Source organism: Stegostoma tigrinum, chromosome 5 (assembly GCF_030684315.1).
Source record: "Stegostoma tigrinum isolate sSteTig4 chromosome 5, sSteTig4.hap1, whole genome shotgun sequence".
Lineage (NCBI taxonomy): Eukaryota > Metazoa > Chordata > Chondrichthyes > Orectolobiformes > Stegostomatidae > Stegostoma > Stegostoma tigrinum.
This window is the reverse complement of record NC_081358.1, coordinates 81,335,527-81,360,849: the sequence shown is the minus strand read 5'-3', so window position 1 is coordinate 81,360,849 and position 25,323 is coordinate 81,335,527. Positions and strand designations below refer to the sequence as shown.

The 25,323-nt window shown below is 39.3% G+C and overlaps 1 protein-coding gene across 2 annotated transcripts in view; it reads right to left on the bottom strand.

The window, feature by feature from the left end:
* Window positions 1-25,323, bottom strand: part of smchd1 (structural maintenance of chromosomes flexible hinge domain containing 1) — a 151,831-nt gene that overhangs the window by 77,670 nt on the left and 48,838 nt on the right. Inside the window, exons 19-26 of one of the 2 annotated variants that reach the window (XM_048529359.2) lie at window positions 24,199-24,318; window positions 20,210-20,354; window positions 15,287-15,386; window positions 14,636-14,708; window positions 12,743-12,882; window positions 8,085-8,219; window positions 3,201-3,428; window positions 1,909-2,057 (exon numbers count right to left, since the gene is read on the bottom strand). In XM_048529359.2, the coding sequence (XP_048385316.2) occupies window positions 1,909-2,057; window positions 3,201-3,428; window positions 8,085-8,219; window positions 12,743-12,882; window positions 14,636-14,708; window positions 15,287-15,386; window positions 20,210-20,354; window positions 24,199-24,318 (1,090 nt within the window). Of the gene's footprint in view, window positions 1-1,908; window positions 2,058-3,200; window positions 3,429-8,084; window positions 8,220-12,742; window positions 12,883-14,635; window positions 14,709-15,286; window positions 15,399-20,209; window positions 20,355-24,198; window positions 24,319-25,323 lie in introns of both variants that reach the window. The other variant, XM_048529358.2, reaches the window with a different exon arrangement.

The window sequence follows — 25,323 nt, the reverse complement described above, 5'->3', positions numbered from 1 at the left end:
GCTTTTAGAATTTGACCTGTTCTTTAATGGTTTTCAAATTTCTCTTTTACATTGCTATATCATATTACAGCAAACTTTGTCTTAACTGGCACCTTGAGAACCGGCAATCTTGATAAGCCAGCACAGATTATATAGCTGAAATACTGGAAGGTTACTGTATTTTCATGATCTCCACGATGTCTGATAAGTCAGCTGCAGGTGCAAGTGAGAAGGCTCTCTGCCAGTAAAATTTATTTAAAGAAAAGTTGCATTATTATTTAAGTTATTTGTGCATTAAGTATAATGGTGATGTGTGTGTCCCCTGCATTACATTTTATTTTTTAGTATGTTTTTTTACATGGATTACATGGATCTCCTGATCAACCAAAGTATTTGATCACTGGCACACTCCTGGTCCCACAGGTGGTGGTTAATAAAAGGTTTGCTGTACTTCTCAAAGTAAACAACATTCACAAATTAATTCCAGTAGATGGCATAAAGATGGCATGATCTCAAGTGGAGTCTGTGCTACTATACTATCTTTATAAACCCTGGATTGACAAAATAGAAACAAAAATCCTAGTTGAGCAGTAGTTTATACAAGATTTCTTTGTTTTTGATCTAGAAAATCAGTTTGCAAGTTTGGCTCAATATTATCTTGTTCACAGGTTTGAGCGTTCCAGGTGACTTCATGACCGAAGCACAGAAAATGAGCTGGTACATCAATTCAATATCGAGACAGCGCTGCTCTGCTGTCCTTCAGGCAATGGACTTAATCAGAAAAACCAAAAGAACTGCGGTGCTGTAAATCAGGAGCAAAAACAAAGTTGCTGGAAAAACTCAGCAGGTCTGTCAGCATCTGTGGAGGACAAAACAGGGTTAATGTTTCAGGTCCAGTGACCCTTCCTCAGAATTGATGGTGGCTGGGAAATCGTCAGTTTATATGCAGAAAATAGGGAGGTAGGTGGGGTAGGGAGTAAATGATAGGATAGATCCCAAAGAGAGAGAAAGACAGTTGGACAGACAAAGGAGTTGCTAATCATCAGGCTGAGAGGGTGAATTGTTGTTAATGGAGACTAATAGTGACTAACAACAGAGAATGTGTAGTGGCAGGCTATGTGGTAACAAGGCCTGATGTGTGGGGTGAGGGGGCTGGGACATGGGGGAGTTTAGGCCCTAAAATTATTGAACTCAACGTTGAGTCCGGAGGGCTGCAGGGTCCCCAGGCGAGAAATGAGGTGTTGTTCCTCCAGATTGCGCTGGGCTTCACTGGAACACTGTAGCAAGTCGGAGACAGAGATGTTGGCCAGGGAGCAAGGTGGTGCACTAAATCAACTGTTGGACTAAACCAAGAGAAGCCTTTACCTAGTATTTGGATGTACAGACAGCCGAAGACTTCCTGGAACTAAACAGAATCCTGCTTAGTGCTTTAGCTGATGCTTCTCCTTCTTCAGTCACAAAAACAGATTGAGCTGTAATCTCATTGCACATAAGGTCCCAAAAACAGCAAAGTAGCTATGTTTGGCTGCATAACCACTGCAGTTCATAATAAAATTGCTCTGAAGTTCAGGTTTGTGGTATTTGAGGAACAACAGGCTGTTACATAAATACAGATCTTATCTTTTATTATGTAATCTGTTATGCACTATGCTTGGAAATCCATGGTGCCTATTGCATAGTGCATTAACTGGAAGTTACAGCATGGGAACACAGAATGAAAGTAATTGCTTGTGAAAATAACTGCTCCATTCATTCTTGCAACTCCTTATAACTGAACTGTACATTTCATTGTTAAACTATCAAAGTAGAAATGCCAACTAATGTCACCAACCCTGCTGAGTATTTGCAGCATTGTTTTTATTATATATTTAACTGACCTGACGTTTTAAAAATTGAACAAAGATATGAAATAAAGATTTTTCAGCTTACTTGACTGTAAATGCACTTTCCAGTGAAATGTGATCATCCTGGTAAGAGACCTGACAATAACGCACATCCTTAATGGAGCATGGTACTTTAACATCAGGCAGTAATCCTTGAATCAAGTGTTCTCTATTTATCCGAGGAGTCCAGTTGACCTACAGTTAAGATGTTTAACTAAATTATGAGATCATTTGAGAAACGAAACAAATGTAGATTGCTCTCATTTTCCCCTACTTATTGGAGGTTAATTTTAGCCACTTTTACTAGTTAAAAAAATTACATTTGATGCCCTTATTTTATATTTTTTCTCAAATTAACAAAGGGGCATCCAATAAAACAGGCAAAAAAGAAAACTGACATTTTACAAAAGAAGGAATTGGGTTAAGTTTCTGAGCAGGAAAAATATAAAAAAGGATACAGGAAAGAGGTGGAGGACAGCACTTACAGAAAATACACAATGTGTTTCTGGCTGCTATTATGCAAACACAGTAAGGAATCAGGTTTGTTACCTTGACAGAAAATGGCTCAAATCTGCAAGATCAAATAGCTAGAAAACAATTCTAAATAACTAAGTTTCATTAGCAAAGTCTCAAGGAGCCTGGGTAGTTTTCCACATTTGAGTGTACATGCTTGCTATTGTTACAGCTGTTAATAGAACAGCTTAGTTAGTTCTCCAGATTAAATCTTTAGCACTAATGCTAGGATGTTGCCAGACTTTGCAGTGTCCAGTAAACTTGTCTATTTTAAAATGAAAGTACTACTTACCCAGAAATTGCTATACTGTTAATTTGCTGATGTAACACAGGTAATTAACAACACAATATAACGAAACATTCGCCATAACATCAATCTCAGGTCTGGCAACCCCCCTTCCACCACATATTACCAGCCACTCTGACTCAGCCACCTGCTCTTAAAAAGTTACTTGACTATGGCAGCTGATGGTTATAACAGGCATGCTCTTCAAGCCCCAAATCTTTATTAATCTTCTACTTGATGGCTGCCCTGAGGCTGGGATCTTAAGTCCCAGCCTGAAGAGCAAAGAACGGTGTGCAATGATCTCCACAGGCAGCAGCAACATACACAACAATATTCTTGGTCCAATCAGTTTCTGGAATTACTGTCAAGTCCTTTAGACGTCTGTATGTTTGATTCCAATGTCATAGGCATGACGACCAAATGGTCTTCTGCACTGAACTTTGTGTGGTTCTATATTCAAAGCAGCATTTTAATCTAAGAATAAAACAAGAATCCTTGAAGGAGATTTTAGCAAAGGTTAGTAGGAAACCAATGTCTACCTTAATTTTCTCCGCCAGAGATGAATTAACAACAATCTGTCGATCGCCTTCATCATACATTTGAAAGATAAGATGGTGAATTACATCTCCAGCAATCCAGTCAATTTCATCCTGATGCTTAATAGGAATTGCTTTTTGCCCGTCTATGCTGAAGATCTGAAGCTTTGTAACTTGTGTGCTAGGCAGCAACTTAATTATCTTCTCCACAGCTGGCACATCTTTACAGCTCTGTACATTAAGAATCACACATTTTTTATTGAACAAAAATCAGACCGGAAATAATCTTAAAAGTAAAATGTTACAAAATAACCTGGTATGATTAATATATAATCCTTAAAATGTTATATTATTTTGAGGTATTCCACAATGCAATACTCTAAATAATGGGGGCAGACTACAACTGTTAATTAATACAATGAAACACCTTTAAATGTGAAACAAAATATGTCAACAATTATAGTGACATGAGTCTGGTTTCCTAGTTCATCCTTCGCTCCCTTCTTGAGCAGTCATTGTACTGGTTGTCCTCCACATTCACGACAATACGAATATCTAACGGGTATTGAAAATTGTGCTCAAGAGTTTTGGGCAATCTTATGACTCCATTCAATTGACAGTTGTATTCTATTAGCAACCAATTATCATCCAAATGAGAATTACATTGTTTTTTTTCCCCCAAGGGAATCAATTCCACTACTCTCTTTAGCATTTGCTACAATGATCTCAAATTGTTACATTCTGCTTCTCAAAAAGCACAGACAGTTAAACTCTCACAGGCATCCCAACAGTGATGGAGAACTTTGAGATGTTACAGGGTAATTCAAAACAAAATTAATTGTGACTTGACAAAATAACAATAGATAAATGATAGCTATAGCAGATTTTTCAACTGAAAAGTGTACAGCTAATATGTTTGCAGAAGTAATGAAGCAAAGATAAACATATTATATTTTATTATACATATATGCTGGCTAAATCAAAGCCCATAGGTTTGAGGGTGCAATGGTAGCATAGATACACAATTGGTTAAGAATATTATTAGTGAATGGTTGCTTTTCAAAAAGCAAGTATACAGTAATATCAGAATTCGATAAAGACAAGAGGCAATATTATTTCTTGTTATTCTTAAATTTCTCAAATATCAAATGATCTGCATTTCATTAGACTCAGCAGAAAATCATGTCAATATGTGGCTTATCCATCTTCAGCAGCTTCACAGAGCTTCTCTTCATCAGAAGGTTAAATGTGGGAATGTGTGCACAGTACTTTACATCATTCAGAAGTGGCAATACTCACCGATGTCTGCACAATGTTTTGCACCAACGATGATATCTCATAGACTGCAACAGTCCATATCCAAACATAGCAATACTTAGACAACATCGAGGTTTTGGTTAATTAGTACCATCACTCCTCGCCATTCAATGAGGTTACCATCTCTGAATACCCGACCAATAACATCTGGGAGTTACCAATGACCAGAAAGTGAACCAACCATATAAATACAAAAAGCAGAACTCCTGCAGTGAGTAACTTACTTGACTCCCCAGCGAATATCGGGACGAGAGAGAATATTCCCCAGTAACTTTCAAGAAGCCTGACACCAGGACAAAGCAGCCCATTTAACTCATATCACATCCTGCACCACTGATGCTTACTAACAGCAGTGTGCACCATCTACAAGGTGCACTGCAGATGTTCAAAGGTACATTAGGCAGAAACTTCCAAACCCACTGCCCATCTAGAAGGACAAGGGCAGTATACACTTGGGAGCATCACCTGCATTATTCCCTCCAATCCATTCATCATCTCGCCTAGGAATGCACTGCCATTTCTTCACTAGGTTCAAATCCCTCTTTAAAAGCATGAAGTGTAACTGCACCAAACAGACAACTGTTGTTCAAGACGGCAGCTCAGCAGCACATTCTCCAGGCTAACTAGGGACTGATAAAACAGTCTGTCTCAGCCAATGAAGCTCACAACCCCCCAAAAAAAAAATCACAGGACGACACCTGACATACGCGAACTTGTAGGTAATGGAGTTTCAACATATTCTTGCCAAATAGGGGTCTTGTGGCGATACACCGGTAATGCCCCTAACTCTGGGCTGGTCTAGGCTCAAGTGCTGCCTGCCCTGGAGGTGTGTTGTAATATTTACAATCTACCCTTAAAGGTGCAGACGATGGGGATTGCGTGCTTGCGAGTGCTTCCTAGAGAATATTCTCAGTGTGCCAGAAATCCTTCTGATAACTAGGAAAACTTGGGTGATCTCAATTATAAGCTTCAGCATTAACATCATAGCCATTCATGGAATGTGCACAGTACGACATAGGCCAGCAATGATCACCCTTCCCTGAGGATGTGGGGCCTGTGAAGTGGGCTTCGTCATGGATGGTCATTGAGTCACAGCTAGAATTAATATCCAAAAGCAGGCTCCTTTATCCCCTAATTTCCTTCTCCAGCTAGCCACTTATCTTCCATCGTCCTTCAAAAACACAAGATCACCCTTTTAGAATGTTCTTTCAGCCAAGCTACCTACAATAATAATTATAATAATACCTATAATAATTGGATAAGCATGGAATAGTGTAGGTTAGATGGGCTTGAGATCGGTATGACAGGTCGGCACAACATTGAGGGCCGAAGGGCCTGTACTGTGCTGTAATGTTCTATAATACAACTGTGTCAAGACTGTTGGAACTACACAATTGAAGTAAATTTGATCACACTCCTCACTTGTGCCTTTTAGATATTCAACAGGCATTGTAGACACTGAAGGGGTGCCTCAGAATTATTATCCTCTGATCTATTCTTGTAGCCACATTACTTAACAGCTGACCTGATTCAGTTTCTGGCCAATGGCAATCTTCAGGATATTGATAGTGGGGATTCAGTGACAGCAATGTTATTGAATGCCATGAAGTGATATTAGATCCTCTCCTTTCAAGATTATCATATTTGGCACTTGAAAGGCTTGAATTGTATTTGCCATTTATCGACCCAAGCCTTGATGTTTTCCGTGTCTTGCCGCATATGAATACGTGCTGTTTCAACACCCGGGACATGAGTGGTGCTGAACATTTTGCTTGATTGCGCAAATCACTACTTTTAATCTTATGGTGTAGGGTAAGTCATTGATGAAGTAACTGAAGATAGTTGGGGGCACTGCCCAAAAGAGTTCTTGCAATTGGCAAGCCAGAAGGGCCAAGCAGAGTGTTCATCTTGCAAGATGTGAAGTCATGGTCATATGTGCAAACCTACACAAAGTATCACCAATCATGTGAGATTGAGCTCCAGCAGCAGTAAGCTTTGCATGCTAAGGACAGAGAGATCACATCCACATTGAGACACAAACTACGTGAGCATATAGTTTGGCAACTCTGGGGGCAGCATGAGAATTCAGTGCAGAGAGAAAGAATGCTTTTTGCTTGCTTTTTAAGTTCCGAGACTGTAAGGTATTTTTACAAGCTAACTGAAGCCTAGGATCAGGGGCCCAGCACAAAACAGTGACATCACAGGGAGACTGCAAGTGCACTGGTTGGTATTAAGAGATAATAAAATGTGAGGCTGGATGAACACAGCAGGCCAAGCAGCATCTCAGGAGCACAAAAGCTGACGTTTCGGGCCTAGATCCTTCATCAGAGAGCTCTCTGATGAAGGGTCTAGGCCCGAAACGTCAGCTTTTGTGCTCCTGAGATGCTGCTTGGCCTGCTGTGTTCATCCAGCCTCACATTTTATTATCTTGGAATCTCCAGCATCTGCAGTTCCCATTATCACTGGTTGGTATTGACTGCTAACTGGACTATTTGTTATAGGTTACTTTCGACTGATGGTAAATAGGAGAAATATTTACAGATTCCAAACTAAAAAGATCAACAGGAAGATTTTTTTTGAAAAATACATATTAAGGACTAAGCAAATAGAGATGCAGAGCCAGGCAATGTGTTGCACCTGCATGATGTGGGTGCTGGTGAACCCCATTGTGGTTTATAGTGACCAGATTTGTAGCAAGTATTGGTTGCTTAAGGAGCTCCAGCTCAGAGCTGATGAGCTGCAGTCTGAGTTTCCAACCCTGCGACATGGGGAGGTCATGCCTGACAAATCTGTTTGAATTCTTTCAGGAGGTAATGGGCAAGTTTGACAAAGGAGAGCAAATGGATGTGATCTATTTGGAATTCCAGGAAGCCTTTGACAAGGTACTGTTCTGGAGGTTGCTAAATAAGACCAGAGCCCATTGTGTTAGAGGCAAGGTACTGACATGAACAGAGGATCGGCTGACAAGCAGAAGGCAGAGTGGACGTATGGTGGCCTTTTTGGGAGAGCAGCCAATGATTAGAGAATGTTGGGGACCACAACTGTTTATGTTATACATTCACAATCCGGACGAAGGAGCTGATGGCATTGTTGTTAAGTCTGCGGATGTCACAAAGATAGGTAGACGGACAGGTCACACTGAGGTGGTGGGGGAGGCTGCAGAAGGACTTGGGCAAGCGAGGAGAGTGAACAAAGAAGTTGCAGATGGCATGTAACGTGGGAATGTGAGAAGTTCAATACTGCAATAATTAATGTGGATCACATACTTCATTTAACTCTTCACAGGCTTAATTAAATCAAAGATGAACTTGTGCAGAAACTCAGTTACATTTAGGTCAAATTTTGCTTCAATACTGACTACAAACTCAATACTTTCCTACTTTTTCCACACTAGTTTCTTTGTAAAGCCTCTATATCCAGCAAATGCAAACTTGTAGCCCAAATGCAACATAAGACAGACGGGTGTAACAATTCATTAAAGCATCTCCAAATAGGTACCAAGCAAACATTTAAAGAGTTCTTTGTTGACCTATTCATGACTAGAAAAATAAATCAAGAATAAATTCTTACTGATATCTCAATTCTTGCTTTCAGTGTTTGGTCTTTCTTAATATTCTGGACATGTATCACAGGGCCAGTTAAGATTCCTGTTCCGGTATTACTACAATCCACAGTATACACAGGCAAATTTGGGGCACCAAGAAACTGAAAACAAAGTGTATAGAAAATTAAAGCTCATAGTAATATAAGCAAACAATGACGAGACAACTGGTAAAATAGCATGTATGGTCTGCAAGCTCAAAGAGCTGGAGAGACAGTAATTATATAACCAGTTCACTTCTGACTTCAGTTCTAGCCAAGTCCAGGATGATGAAACTTTTTGCTGTACACTAAAGTAAAATGCCTTAAGTCGGTATCTGAAAAAGGTTTTTTAGTCTGTTATTCATGCACAGGATGAGGGCATAGCTAGTTGGGTCAAAGAAAGAACAGGCCAATTAAGAACCACAGTGGTAATTTGTGGATGGAACTAGAGGACATAGGTAGCGTTCTAAATGAATACCGTGTCAGTGTCCACGAATGAGAGGGACGATGTGGATATAGAAATCAAGAAGAACTCAGCATGTTTAAAGAAATCAGCATAGACAGAGAGGAATTGAGCTGAGAGCAATCTGGAAGGTTTAAAACCGGATAAAGTTTGTACCAGGCTGTTTCAAGGGGCGAGAAGGAAATAGCAGTGGGACTGGAAATAATTTTCAATTCCTCTCAGGCCATAGGAGATGTGCCAGAGGACTGGAGGACAGCCGCTGCGGCACCATCATTCAAGGAGGGAACAAGAGATGAGCCACGAAACTGCAGTCTAGTTATTTTAACCCCAGTGATGGAGAAACTATCGGAAGCAATTCTAAGGACAGAAGTAAACCGCATTTGGAGAAGCAGGGACTAAGAACAGTCAGCACGGTTTTAAGGGCAAGCCACATCTGATCCACTTGATTGGATTTTTCAAAGAAGTAACCAGGTATGCAGATGAGGGCAATGCATTTGATGTAGTTTATTCAGACCTCAGCAAGGCTTTTGATAAGGTCCCACATGGGAGACTGATAACTAAAGATAGGAGCCCATGGTTGACATGTATAAAATTATGAGGAAAATGGACAGGACTGAATTTTCCCTTTGATGGAGAGACAAACAACAAAAGGCAGAGATTAAAAGGCAAGGGGTAGAAGGTTTAGATGAGATGTGAGGAAAAGGTTTTTCACTCCGAATCTCAAACGCACTGCTTATAAAGAGCGATAATAACATGGTAAGAAAAAGGGAGAGTGTGCAGCTAAACACTTGGTTACAGAGCTGGCATAGGAGGGAGGGCTTCCATTATGTGGATAATTAGTGTCATTCTGGTGAAGGTGGGACCTGGACAGTAAGGACGGGTTGCACCGGAACCAGAAGGGCACAAATATTCAAGGAGGGAGGTTTGCTCGAGTTAAACAGGATGGTTTAAACTCGATTGGCAGGGGATGGGAAACCAGATGAGTAATTCAGAGGGTGAGGTATTCAGTTTTCCAACAGACAACGTGGAGAGGTTGTTAATAAAGGAATGCAGTCGATGGAACGTAATTGTGGACACAGATGGTTTGAGGTGTGCGTACTTCAATGCTAGAAGTATCAGAAATAGGGCGGATGAACTTACAGCATGGGTCAGTACTTGGAACTACGACGTTGTGGCCATGACAGAAACCTAGGTAACTCAGGGAGGAATGGATGGTGGAATCCGGGATTTAGATGCTTTAAAAGAAATAGGAAGGGTGGAAAGAGAGGTGGGGGAATGGCATTGCTAATCAGGGCTAGTGCAGCAGCTACTGAAAGGCAGTTCAAGAACGATATGTCTATAGAGTCAGTTTGGGTTGAGTTCAGAAACAAGAAAGGAGCAGTCACTTTGTTGGGGGTTTTTTGCAGGCCCCCTAATAGTTGCAGAGAAGTGGAGGAGCGGATTGGGAGACAGATACTGGAAAGGTGCAGAAGTCACAGGGTTGTAATCATGGATGACTTCAACTTTCCTAATATTGATTGGAAACTTTTTAAGTTGTAATAGTTTAGATGGAGTGGATTTTGTCCAGTGTGTTCAGGAAGCATTTCTGACACAATACGTAGATAGACCAACATGAGGAGAGGCCACTTTGGATTCGGTGCTTGGCAATGATCCAGGCCAAGTGATAGACCTGTTGGTAGGAAAGCATTTTGGCGGTAGCGATCATAACTGCTACCTTTACATCAGTCATGGAAAAGGATAGGTACATACAGCAGGGCAAGGTTTATAATTGGGGGAAGGGTAAATACAATTCTGTTAGACAAGAACTGGGTAATAAAATGGGAACAGATGCTGTCAGGGAAGAGCACTATTAAAATGTGGAGATTGTTTAAGGAAGGCATACTGCGTGTGCTCGACATGTTTGTCCCTAGCAGGCAGGGAAAACGCGTTTGAATGAGGGAGCCTTGGTTCTCAAGAGAGGTTGAACGACTGGTGAGGAGGAAGAAGGGTGCTTATATAAGGTTGAGGAAACAAGGAACGGAAAAGGCTCTACAGGAATACAAGTTATCCAGAAAGGAGCTGAAGAAAGGGCTCAGGACTGCTATTAGGGGGCATGAGAAAACCTTGGCAGATAGGATCAAGTAAAGCTCCAAGGCTTTTGATACATGCGTGAGAAATAAGAGAATTACCAAAGAAAGAGTAGGGCTGATCAAGGATTGTAAAGGGAATTTGTGCACGAAGCCAAAAGAGATAGAAGAGGTCCTTAATGAATACTTTTCTTCATAACTGAGAGGGACCTAGTTGTAGAGGAGGGCAGTGTAAAACAGGCTAGAGGAGGTCGATGTTAGTAAGGAAGATATACTAGGAATTTTGAGGAACTTGAAGATAGTTAAGACCCCGGGCCCAATGGGATTTATCCAAGAATTCTATGGGAAACGAGCGAAGAGATTGCAGGGCCTTTGGCGATGATATAGTGCCAGAAGATTGGAGAGGGGGAAACGTCATTCCCTTGTTCAAATACAGGGAATAGAGATAACCCTGGAAATTACAGGCCAATTACTCTTATGTCAGTGGTGGGCAAATTACTGGAAAGGGTTCTGAGAGATACGATTTATGATCACTTGGAAAGGCACAGTTTGATTCATGATAGTCAGCATGGATTTGTGAGGGGTAGATCATGCCTCACAAAGCTTTACTGAATTCTTTGAAGAGGTGACCAAACACACAGATGAAGGTAGAGCAGTGGACGTAGTATATATGGATTTAAGTAAGGCATTTGATAAGGTTCCCCATGGTAGGCTCATGCAGAAGGTAAGGAGACATGGGATAGGGGGAAATGTGGCAGATTGGATTCAGGATTGGCTGGCCCCTAGAAGGTAAAGGGTGGTAGTAGACAGAAAACATTCAATATGATGCTCCATGACGAGTGGTGGACCACGAGGATCTGATCTGGGTGCTCATCTAATTGTGATTTTTGTAAATTATTTGGATGAAGGTGTGGAAGGGTGGATTAGTAAGTTTGTGGACGATACAAAGATGAGTGGAGTTGTGTACAGTGCAGAGGGCTGTCCTGGGTTACAAAGGGACATCGATAGGATGCAGCAGATGGGAGTTTAACCCCGAAAAGTGTGAGGTGATTCATTCTGGAAGGACAAACTTGAACACAGAATACAGGGTTAATGAAAAGATTCTTGGCAGTGTGGAGGAGTAGAGGGATCTTGGGCTCACATCCACAGTTCCCTGAAAGCTGCCATCCAGGTGGATAGAGATGTTAAAGTGGTGTATGGTGTGTTAGCTTTCATTAATAGAAGGATTGAGTTCAAGAGCCATGAGGTTATACTCCAGCTATATAAAAGCCTGATTTGGCCACATCTGGAGTATCGTCTCCAGTTTTGATCACCTCATTACAGGAAAGATGTGGAAGCGTTGGAAAAAGGTGCAGAGTAGGTTTACCAGGATGTTACCTGGAATGAAGGGAAGGTCTTACAAGGAAAGGTTGAGCGCACCAGGGCTTTGCTCTCTAGAATAACGAAGGATGAGAGGTGACTTGATGGAGGTGTACAAAGTGATCAGAGGTACAGATAGAATGGACAGACACAGACTTTTTCCTAGGGTGGAGGTAGCTATTATGAGGGGTCATTATTTTGAAGCGAGTGGAGGTAGATATAGGGGCGATGTCAGAGGTAGGTTTTTTCTTCTGTGGTCGGGGCATAAAATGCATTGCTGGAGAGGGTAGTGGAGTCGGCCTCATCAGGGGCATTTAAGAGGCTATTAGATAAGCGTATGGATGATAGCATAAAGTAGGGCTGGAGGTTAGGTAGACCTGAGGATTAGTGTAAAAGTTCAGCACAACATCGTGGGCCGAAGGGCCTGTACTGTGCTGTTCTGTTTTATGTTCTATGATAGAAGCAGAAACCCTTATAATACTTAAGTAGTATTTAAATGTGCACTTGCAATGCCAAGACAAACAAGACAATGGGCCAAGTGGTGGAAAATAGGATTAGGAAAATTAGGTGGTTGTTTTTGACCAGCTCAGCCTCAATGGGCTGAAGGGTGTTTTTCTGTGCTGTCAACATCTTATGATTCTAATTACTTGATACAGCAGCATTATGAAATACTGGATAGGAAATCAGATCAGGAGAACAGGTAATGGTGACATTAAAAAAAAATCAAGAACAGCAGTTCAACTGAAGATTTCACTTACCTTGCAATGGACCACCAATTTGGGCTGTGCTGTAATATTTCCTGCTTCATCTAGCACTTCAGCTTGAAAAGGGAAGGTGGTTCCATTTTCAATAACTACTTTATTAGAATCTGGCTTAATTCTCAGCTCACGAGGTGGACCTATAATAAACACGGCATTAGAGGCTCTGCATTAGCAAAAACTTTCTCTTTTTCATCCCCCTTAAATGTTCATCTGCCCTTTCTTTCAGGGTTGAGCTATAAATCACAGGCAACAAAACTCACCAGGGATCTTCACACCTGAATGTAAGCAGAATGTTGACAGTTTCTAGAACTTCACAAAACAATCACTCAAGCCACATTCTGTAGCAGACACGTACTTGAATGTATTTTAGCAAAGATCGTCAGATAAGATAATCAATGAAATTTATCACTTCTTGTTATCTTGTCAGGAAAGGCACTGAAGTCAAATACAACATACTGTTGCCTTTTGCACAACTAATTCATAAGCAAGTTGAATAAATAAATTAGTTGCCCTGATTCAATATTACACTGGGTTGTTCATTGATCCACAGATCAGCAAAAAGAATTATAGTGCTTTCAGCATGAAACATTGAAATTAGAAAATCAAATTTAGGAAGGAGCTCTGACTAGAGTGTGGGCCAATTTTTCAGATGCGTAAATAAATTATATACTTATCCATTTAATGCTGTTCCAGAGCATTTTTAGAATATTTCTTAAATTGAGTATTGCTGAAAAAATACATTTTGTTGAAGTGTTTCTCCTGCATTCATCACAGATTGCGCAGTTCAAATTCAATGGGGAAACAAATATTTCGACTGCATGGCAGGACGGTGCTGACTGAGTGGCAAGTGGAGTCTGAGGCATGAGTCGACGTGGATAATGGACCTACTAATGCTGACAGTTAGCAGCCAGGCTTTGTTAACTTGTAAGCCAGACAGGTTTACTCTGATTGGTCAGAGCAACACCCTAATAAAAGTGAACCAGTGAATAGTTGTTACCCATTTTGTTGCATTAAGACAAACAAACTTCAATTGACTGTCAGTATAATTCTTCGCAGATTCAGCATTATCCAGCAAATGCTGCCCAATCGCAGAAGCGCATTTGATTTTAGTGTTGTAAGTTTTACAAGCGTAGATTGGTTGGCTATTGTCAATACCTTACATGCGCTGAGCAGCTGAAGGAACACAGTTTGATATGATCTGCTAATCTTTGGGATGCACAGTCTAGATATCCAGCATCACACTAGTACTGAAGTTTAGATACTCATTTCTACGGCTGCCTTGATAGCAGTGATAGTGAACATCACCTGTGTTACTACTAGAGTAGCAGTATGGAACAGCCAACTTCACCTGTTTCCCTGAGGTAAATGGAGCACTTTTGAGTACTAAGATTGATCACCTTAAGGCTTTCTATGAATTTGCAAAATATACAGAAAGAAATGATCTGATTAGGGTAGCTATTATACTGGAAATGACTCTGATGTGCCCTATTTCAGCATTAGACTTGTGTAGTGAACAAATGGCTAGGGCCCTATTTACAAGAGTTTCTCTAAAGTCAGTTTTGAAGCATGTGGAACTGTAGGATTCCCAGCACCTATACTGACCAGTGAAGGTAGTTTGTGGCAGACAGTTGCACAGAATAGAAAATAACTTGCAGCTCTTGTTAAAAAGGCCTGTCCATCGAGTGCTTTGGTAACATGCTAAAATGTAGCAGGTAGGCAGGCTATGTTCTCACCTTCCCAACTACAATATATATGGTAACAAACCAATACAGAATAATTTGTTTAAAAACGTACATAAATGCTTCTGTTGTCACCTTAAATGCACAAATGAAATTTCAAATATGTGAAAATTTATACATCTTGAACAATCTAAGAAATTTATGAACTTACCAGGCAACAGTCTAATTTTTAATGTTTGAGAATCTTCTTTCAATCCCGGTAGGATTACTTTAAGAGTGAAGTTCTACAAGGAAATAATACAATAATAAGAATTAAGAAAATCAAGAAAAACGTGCAGTTAGCTATTTGGTCCCTATAGCCTGGAGTGCTTTTCAGTCTCATGGCTGATCCAACTATGGTTTTAACTATCTTGACTGGCCCACACTTTTCCACTTGCTGGTAGATCAAAAATCTATCTAACCCAATCTCCATTGGTTAGATAGGTAATGCCAAAGGTGAAGAATCTCATCCCCACGTCCAATTTAAATAAAACAATTTTACTTTAAAATGTTGTCCCCTACACCTACATTCTAGCCACCACCTCCTCTTAAAGGAACATCTCCTCAACATGCATTCTGTTAAAACCGCTCAGAATCAAAGGCTATTACAAAAATTACAAGAATTTATGAAGTTGAAAACCTTTCATTTACCAGTAAAAAATTGCTACTTGATAAACACAAATAAAAAGTAAAATCAATAATAAACCTAGGTAGTGGCATCACAGTTAACATTACATGTTAAGGCAATTATGTGCAACAGTATGCAACATGAAATGCATTAAAACTATACAAGATTAAGAGATTTTATAATAATTAAACATACCCGGCCTTGACAAGTGGTCACAGAGCCCCGAGCTGTTACACCCTTAATGATGAAACTTGTTCCTTTTGCCACAAAGGCTTCATAATGTAGTTCTAACCCACTGCAAGGCACACTTAAATTAGAAAGAGTTATATGCCATACCATATCATTAACATCAATTGGTTCGTAGTTATTGAATGGACATTTACATTTTCATACACAGTATCAACAGCAAACATTCATGGGTCTGACTAAATCAATATATTGTAAAGGCTTCATCATTTTTCCATTCCTAGCCCACTAGTGGCTAAAGCGCCTATTAGCCTCTTAAGCCTGTTCATCCATACAATCAAATCATGGATGACCTGTGGCCAAGGCCCATTTAACTATTTTTGTCCCAAACTTAATAATTCCCTGGTTAATAAAAATCTACTAATCTCTAACTTTAAATTAATTAATTTAGATGCATAGGAGCAGTTGTCCATTTAGCCCTTTGAACATGATCTGTCATTCTACATCATGGCTGACTAAATAAAATCTTTCCTAGCCGCTGAGCATGAATCAAACACATACAACTCTAATTTTATTTCAGTGCTAACAAAAGATCCCAGACTTGAAATATTAACACTCCTTCCCCTCGCAGATGCTCCTGAACTACTGAGCACTTCCAGCACTTTCTGTTCTATATCAGATTTCTTATATTTGTAATATTTTTGCAAAAAGGTTTTAACTTTTATACTATATTGCCAAGCCCTAGGCTGTCTAACTCACTGGCTCCCCATAATATTTTGTAAACTTCCATCAAATCATCCTATAACCTTCTAAATTTCAACAAAGTGTGCAATCTCTTTTCATTATTTGATCTTTGAAGGTTATTTTAGTAAATACGAAGAGTGTAAGTTGCAGCTGTACCGAGTCTGATTTGACTCTACCTGGAGTACAACACTGAGTCGGCGTATCGTGTCTCTGGAAGTTGACATGATCTTAGAAGGGATTTAGTGGAGTGTAGTTTCACCAGAATGATGCTGGGGCTAAAACAATTTAATTAAAAGGACTGGTTTAAAACTCTAAACTGGCATTCCTTGACTGCAGAAACAAAAAAAAAACACAGCGTTTATGATAGTTGAATGGGTTTGTGGGCGGCTGAGAAAGTGGGTGGAAAGAAGTGTAAGGAAACTATTTCATTTGACACAGGAGTTCAAGCCTAGGGGAGCAAGTTTCAAAATAAAGTTTAGACTATTTAGGGAAGGTGTCACAACTTTTTCTCACACTAATGGGAGTAGAAATCTGGAAATCTTCCTAAAGCTGCTGTTGAGGCTAGAAAAACAAATCTCAAATTGGAGAATGGTGATAGATTTTTGTTCGCTAAATGTTTTAGGGGTTATGGAAGGAAGACAAGTAGACGGTATTTATAAATGGCTCAGTCATGATCCAACTAAATAGCAGAACATACTTAAGGAGCCAAATGGCTTATTCCTGTTCTTATGTTCTTGCTTTTCCATACAAATGCTTCCTTTTTTGTGCAAACCTTTTTGGCTCCCACACATCAAAGTAAAGTTATTCACTAAACAGCTTTTTTAAAAAAGATTTAAAACTCACATTCCAGTAACATAGCTATCCATTTGAAGCTCAAAACTTTGTCAAGCTATTTAGTCATTTGCCGCTTTCAATAAGCATCAATCAAGCAGGATATTTGGACATAGTAGGAACTGCCAATGCTGGAGTCCGAGATAACAAGGTGTAGAGCTGGATGAACACAGCAGGCCAGGCAGCATCAGAGGAGCAGGAAAGCTGCTGTTTCGGGTCTGAACCCTTCTTCAGTCATTTTTGGAGTTGTTTCTAAATAAACTACTTCGGCAGTGCATCATTATTGACCTTAGTTTCATGACTGTTTCCTGCCCTGAGGATCACAGATTTTTCCCAAAGGGCTTAGCTTATACACGCAGGGAAACATTACACAGTACAGGGCACTCCTGGAGAAGAGTGCAATTTTTGTCTCCTTGTTTCAGAAAGTTTATTGCATTTTCAATAGAAGTAGCGCCAAGACAGTTCACTACAATGATTCCTGCAATGAAGAGGTTTTTCTCAGGAGGAACGATACTGTAGGTTTGGCCTATATTCACTGAATTTAGAAGAGTGAGAGGTGAATTTATTGAAGCAGACAAGACTATGAGGGGATCCAACTTTCCACTTGCAGAAGAACCTAGTCCAAGGGAGTACAGTTTCAAAATCAGGGGTCATCTATTCAAGACAGATGTAAGGAAGAATTTTTTCTTTTTGAGGGTGACTAATCTTTGTAATTATTTTTCTCAGACATGAGTAGTGGCTCAACATGGTCAAAGCTGAATTAGAATTTTGATCGAAAAGGCATCAATAATTATGGAATCGCAGAGAAAAGCGAAGCTTAGGTCACATTCAGATCAGCCGTATCTTACTGAATGGTGGAATAGGCTTGAAGGGTAAAACGGTCTCCTGGTACTCCTATTCTATGTTTAAACGTTCAACATATCTACATTTCTGCAGCCAACACCCCCAACAGAATTCTACAGCAGCAAGATTCAGGAATGTCATGTCTCTGCACAATTTCTTCAATCTGTTCAAAATAACCACTTTTGAAATTTAACTTGCATTGTTCTTCTCAAATATACATGAATAAAACAGGTCGATTGATCATCAAAATTCATCGGATTGAAAAGTGAAAACCTTAACCAAAGACGACAAATCTCATTAGATTCTATAATGATTGAAGCACTAGTGAGCATCATCTGACACATTTTCATGCTGGCTCTCATCAACAGCAATTAATCTAGTGTCACTCAACACTGCAAATTCTCCCACTTAAGACAATACAGTTTTCTCTTGAAAGCCATAGCTGAATCTGCCTTCACCATGCAGACTGACAGTAATTCAGATCTCAACTTTGCATGTGACTTAACAAGGAAACAAATTAAGTGGAGAAGTATTTTTCTTTATTTTGCAGGTATATCAGTGGCCACAATTTTAACTTAAAGATCAAGGAGGTCATCCTTATGTTGAACTCCAGGAGATGGGAGAGATGCTAAATGAATATTTTGCATCAGCTTTCACTGTGGAGAAAGAAATGGAGTCTAGAGAATGCAGATAAATAAACCATGTTTTAAAAAACAGTTCACATTACAGAAGAGATAGTTTGGGAGGTCTTAAGAGGACATAAAGATGGAAAACTCTCCAGGACCCAATTTATTGAATCCCAGAATGTTGTGGGAAGTAAGGGAAGAAATTATGAGACCTCTTGCAGAAATAGTTGCAACACCTGTAACTACGGGTGAAGTGCCTGTTGACTGGAGGGAGGCTAATATTGTACCTGTGTTTAAGAAAAGTCGTGCGGAGAAACCAGGGATCTATAGACCTGTAAGTTGCGGGTAAATTGTTGGAGGTGACTATAAAAGATAGGATTTACGGTCATCTAGGAGGTAAAAATTGCTTAGGAATAGTCAGCATGGTTTAGTGCAAGGAAAACCACATCTCAGAAACTTGATTGCATTTCTTGAAGTTTGGCAGAGCAGTAGGTGGTTTTTAACTTGGATTTTAGTGAAGTTTCTGACAATGTTCTGCATATTAGACCAATTAGTAAAGTTAGGACGCATGGGATTCAGGGTGATGTTGCCAATTGAGTATGTAATTGGCTTAATGGCAGGGGAGACAAAGTACTCTGGAGGGTTGCTTTTTGGACTGGAGGCCTGTATCGAGCGGTGTTCCACAGGGATTGGTTCTGGGACCTCGTTTGTCATCTATATAAATGATTTGGATGAGAATATATAAAGGTATGGTTAGTAAGTTTGCAGTTGACACCAAAATCGGTGGCATTGTAATCTTAGAAAACCTTCTTCACAGTCTACAAAGGGGTATTAATCAAATGGGTCAATGGGCTGAAAAACAGCAGATGGAGTTCAATCCGGATAAATGCGAAGTATTGCAATTTGGTACAAAAACATGGGAGGGGCTTATACAATTAATGGTAGGGCGTTGGGTAGTGTTGAAGAACAGAGGGACCTAGAAGTGCAGGTACATAGTTCTTTAAAGTTTGCGTCACGTAGATACGAAGGTCGAAAGGTGTTTGGCACACTTGCCTTCATTGCTCAGTCCTTTGAGTATAAATGTTGGGATGTTATGTTGAGGTTGTACAGGAATTGGTGAGATCTCTTCTGGAATACTGTATTCAGTTCTGGTCACCCAGTTATAGGAAGGATATCAAACTGGAGAGGGTTCAGAAGAGATTTACCAGGATGTTGCCAGATACAGATGGTTTGAGTTATCAGGAAAGGCTGGATAAGGCTGTGACTCTTTTCCACTGGAGCGTAGGAGGTTGAGGGGTGACCCGGTAGAAGTTTATAAAATAATGAGAGGTATAGTTACCCGAGTTGATGGTAATTGCCTTTCCCCTAAAATGGGGAATTTCAAGACAAGGGGGCACGTTTTTAAGGAGAGAGGCTGAAAGACATGTGGCAATTTTTTTTTACCTCTTTGCATATGGAGTGAACTTCCTGAAGAAATGGTGATGTCAGTACAATTACAACATTTAAAAGATTTGAATGGATGTGTGAATAAGAATGGTTTGGAAGGGTATGGGCTAAGCGCAAGCTGGTGGGATTAGTTTAGTTTGGGATTATGATCAGCACGGACTGGTTGGACCAAAGGGTCTGTTTCCGTGCTGTATGACTATGGTTCTATAACTTATTGTAACATGCTGTATTTTAAATCGTTCCACAGATGCTCAAAGATTAGCAATGTGATCAAATTTCTTCCAGGTTTGTCTTAAGTCATGAAACCTGGCCATCATAATGAGTGTCAAACATTTAATCAAGACTACCTTTATACTGTTTACACACAAGGGGGAAGCAGGACAGGAGAAAAAGGATAGCAAACATCAAGTGATGCTACATTATGAAGTTATATACATAATACCTTGCCTCCACAATTGGCTTGATAACAGAAGATGGTTGCGTAGAATGCCCAAACTCATCTTGCAAATCTAGAGGAATGTTGAAAGGCACTGCAATGCGAAATGGAGGATCCAACAATCCAACTGTAAATTTATATGGTTTTCCCTCTTAACAGAAAAAATCACATTAATCTCAATTTTAATATCTTAGTCGAAGGCTAGACAAACCTTGAAAAACTACACAAGAAATCAAAAAAAAATCTCCAAGCAAATTTCCAAACCTTAATTCAAGTGATTAGGATTTGAATAATTAAAATTAATTTTGAAAATCCAGAAGAGCAGCAACATGCAAGTGCAAGAATACAATAATGCAAGTTACTTAGCAGTTGTGTTATTAAATCAGTAACCCAGTAGCTGGAATCAGTAATTCAGAGAACAGAAGTTCAGCCCCATGCAATAATGAGTGTTGGTAACTAAATACAACATCTGGAATTAAAGAATAAAATTGATCAGGAAATCAGTGTATACAATAAAAACCTAACATTAACATCCATGGGGGAAGGAAACCTATGGGTGTTATATGGTGTGACTTGCGAGAGACTCCAGTCCATCCCAATGTGACTGTGAACTGCTCACATGCCAAGAGCGTGAGGTGGTGTTCCACTAATTATACAATGCCTTCTTGAAACTGTTAGAAGTATAATTCCTGTTTCAAGCCTTAGCAGTCACTGAATGTGTCAAACGATATCTTTACATAATAGATTCACTAAAATCTGAAGCAGTCAGGACACTATTCAAATAAGCCACACCACAGTGCAGCAACTCGGAATTGCGCAAAGCAGAACAGGAGCACTTGTACAGAATTTTTATAAGGAATGGATACCCAAAAAGCACAATCCCCCATTACATCCATAACAGATCACAAGAAAACACAACATGGCCAGAGACACTAGTCACCCCACCATATGTCAGGGGCATATCAGAGATGACCACAGAACTACTCAGACCCCTAGCTATCAGGGTAGCCCACAAGCCAACAAGCATCCTGTGACAGCTACTAACAAACATAAAAGACCCCACACCTACAACCAATAAAACTATTGTAATGTACAAAATAGGTCTGCGAGAAACATTACATAGGCCAAACTGGGAGAAAACTAGTAATAAAGATACATGAGCACCAACAAGCCACCAAGAGACATGACCAATTCTCACTGGTCTCAATACACACAGACAAAGGAAGACACAAATTCGACTGGGACAACATATCCATAATGGCACAAGCCAAACAGACATGCCAGGGAATTCCTGGAGGCCTGGCATTCCAACCAGAAAGCCGTTAACAAACACAGTCAACTGGATCCAAAATACAAACCGCTGAAGAACAAAACGGGAAGAAATACCAACCACCCCAGAAAACCGAGATATATAAATAACATGTAGGCCAGAACACCAACGCTTTGCTGCAGGTGCACTGACGAAGTTTCCTAGCAGGGTGACGAAACATTCACAATCAAACACTCTGGCTCGGCAAGCGGGTCTACAACTTCATCCACAACCCGAGCTACGAATCTTCTCAAAAACCTCAACCATTAATATCTCAGAATTGAATGGATCATAGATTCTTGTATTAACCAACATGCCTTTGTATTCTGGGTTAAAGTTATCAGCTGATTAATATTAAATATAAACCAGTAACTGAAAAAATGACCTATTAACAAGTGCTCTAAAGTCATTTTGTAAACCCCACAAAATGCAACAATCCCAGCATCCACGATCTTTCAAACTTAAATCAAAAAAGAAATATGAAGTCCTAATAACAGTATATGGCACAACTTGAAAAGTGGTTTGTCAGTTTCAGTACTGCTTTTGCTGGTCTTTGACAGTTCAACCTCAATTACATGTTTAAAAAATAATGGTAAATAAGAAGTTTGCTCTCCATTCATGAGATGAGAGCATCACCATTTACTGCTTATTCCCCATTATCCTTAGGAATACTGTGGTGAGCTGTCTTCTTGACTACAACTGAGTGATTTATGAAGACAGTTAACAGACAGGTCACATTTTGGTTGAGGGGGCTTGGCGTCAAAGACTGAAAGGGGTGAGGACTGAATAGAAGATTTACTTCACTGAAATATATTACTGAACCTAGTGAAGGCTTTTCTTTACAATAATCTCATGGTTTCACTATAAATAATACAAGTTTTTAACTTCAGTTTTCATTAAATAAATGCAAACTCCTCAGTTTTGGTAAGATTTGAACCAATAACTCAGTCGTACATCAATACCTCAGGGTTTCTGTTCCTGTTACATTAGGCAAAATGGTATGATATACGTCGCTTCTGTAGTGCCGTATATGGAATATTCCCAGTGAAATCCAAAGCACAAAATGTGTACTGCCAAACAAAGTGACTAACATTCTACTTTAGGAATTGTGGTGTTTTGGCAACATTCGCAAACGTTCTTACATTCAGGAAAGGTCCCATTAGATTGAAAAAGATATAAATGTAAACCCTTTATTCAAAAAGGGGAGGCAAAAGGACAAAGTTAGCTTGACATTTGTCATAGGGAAATCATTAGAAGCTATTATTAAAATAATTAAAACAGGGCACTTAGCTTTAAGTTTCAGATGGTCAGACAAAGTCAACATGTTTAGTTGAAAAAAAATGCACGTTTAACCAATCTACTTGAAATCTTTAAGTATCATGTGCAGTGGATAAAGTGAAACCAGCAGGTATGCTTTGCTTAGATTTCTCGAATACATCTGATAAAGTGCCACAAATATTGTGTGTAAGTTAATACATATACATTATAAAGTGCCATAATACAAAAAATAAGAGATTTGTGGGTAACACTGGCTGTCAACAACAGAGCAGGCGTACTGGCAACTTGACAAAAGGTACAAGATACTATGGTGTGTGCCAGTTATCAGATCTGCAATCTCAACTGTTGTGCACATTATCTAAATGGTGAGAGATTGCAGAGCCGAGATACAAAGGGATCCGGGTATCCAACAGCATGAATTACAAAAGTACTTGGGTACAGCAAGTAATTAAGAAAGCTAATAAAATGCTAATATTAATTTGGATGAGGTAATGCAGCAGTCATACAGGGGAATGGTGCGACCATATATACAGTACGGTATTGTGTGTGTGTGTGTGTGCGTGCGTGCGTGCTGGAAGCAGTTCAGAGAAGGTTTACCAGATTCTCCTCAGATGCTGCCAAACCAGAGTTTCAACCAGCATTTTGTTTTTATTTCAGATTTCCAGCATTATAGTGTTTTGCTTTTATTTACCAGACTATGGCCTGGAATGGGAGAATGTCTAGAATAAAGTTTAGACAGGCTAGGCTCTTTGATGAAATTCAAATTATTTGACTGTAACATAAGATACTGAGGGTCTTGACACAGTAGTTGGGGAAAGGATGTCCTTTCATGTGAGAGAATCTAGAGCTAGCAATCAATTGATTAAAAATCAAGATGTATTCATTTAAAACACAGATGAGGCAGAACGTTTTCTGCCTCAGCTGAAAAGGCAATGGAAGTACTGTCTTGAATAGAGGTGGACGGACTCTTGGTAAGCAAAGGGAAAAACTTTCGGGGTAGAGAAAGACATGGATTTTAGGTCAGAATCATATCTGATCTGATTATATTAGATTTTGGAGCAGGTGCAAGGTGCAGGTGCCATACTTGGTTCATATTTAGAATACTGGTGAATAAGTACAATAGAGAAACCAAAGGTTTAAGCAATAAAATATTTCCCCAATAATTGCATGAACCATAAGGATCATAGAAAATTAAAAGCACAAGTAAATACTGAATGCCTCAAAAGGCCATAGTGTAATTTCATTTCGAACATATCAGTTATTTAGAGCATAAAAATATTTCCACAACAATATAAAAATCAATGGCAAAGTACAAAAAGAAGAAAGTACAAATTACTGAACACTTTCCTGATATACACATACTTAAAAATATGGAGAATAAGACAATAGTTGTATTACTGTTCTTTACCTGTAACAGTGAATTTGAAGACTCGGCTTGGAAGGGATCTCCCTGCATATGTGTCTGCATTACTTTCATTCAACACCACTTGTAGTTTTAATGTATAATTTCCAAGTTTATTAATATTTTCTGGAAAAAAGTGAAATTCAAATACAAAGTAATACGATGGAGCCATGAAATTCTGGACTGAACCAGGCACTTGACCACTTTTAAACATTTACCTCCTCAGTTTCTCCAAAAGCAAACTAAGCACATACTGAGACAAAGGAAAATATTAAAATATTGAGTAGTGTCATTTCACAGAAAGGTGAACATATAAGAATACATTTTCTGAGTAGAATCTTAGATAAATCCGTAATTATACAAGTTCATAACACTCAATTTTAAATAAATGGCATTTACCATCCATTAACATCTTCGATGGTTAACATAACAGAAGTTCTTGTTAAGTTCCTAAGAAACCTAACTATACACTCGGCATTTTAAAAAAAAATTATGCTCAGAGACCGATGGGGATCAAAGGACTTTCCAACATAATGTGACTACACTTTGTTACTAGTTAGATAAATTAAAAAATAAAGTGGCAATTAGAAGGAATTAAATGACCAAGGGGATGAGGCAAGGTAAAGGGGATTCAGACTGATTTTTAAAATTTCATATGTATCCCATTACCATCTCCTTTTGCCTTGCAACATCATTCCTTTTCCTATTTAAGCCCCCCTGGGATCCATCATCAGAAAATCTTTTCCTACTTGTTCCACCCCATCCAAGTTTCCTACATCCATACAAAAAAAAATGTTACTTTGTCAATTTTGTTCAGTTTTGATACCTGAAACACAACTGTTTCTCGCCCACAAAATCTGCCTTCCCTGCTGAGCATTTCCAACATGTTCTGCTTTTTTTTAAATTTGAGGTCCCTAGCATCCAAAGCACCTAACTTTAGTCATAAATATTTATGGTATTGCCATTGTTTAAAAAAAAACATTTCAGTTGTGTGTGTTAAGCATCTTTTGTGCAAATGTGTTTTTAAGAGAAGTTATTTGTAGATATTTTAACAATATTAAGTTTTCATCCCATGCCTTTTGTGAAAGAAAGACCACATTACAAGATAGATTACTTTCTTGTTGAAAGACT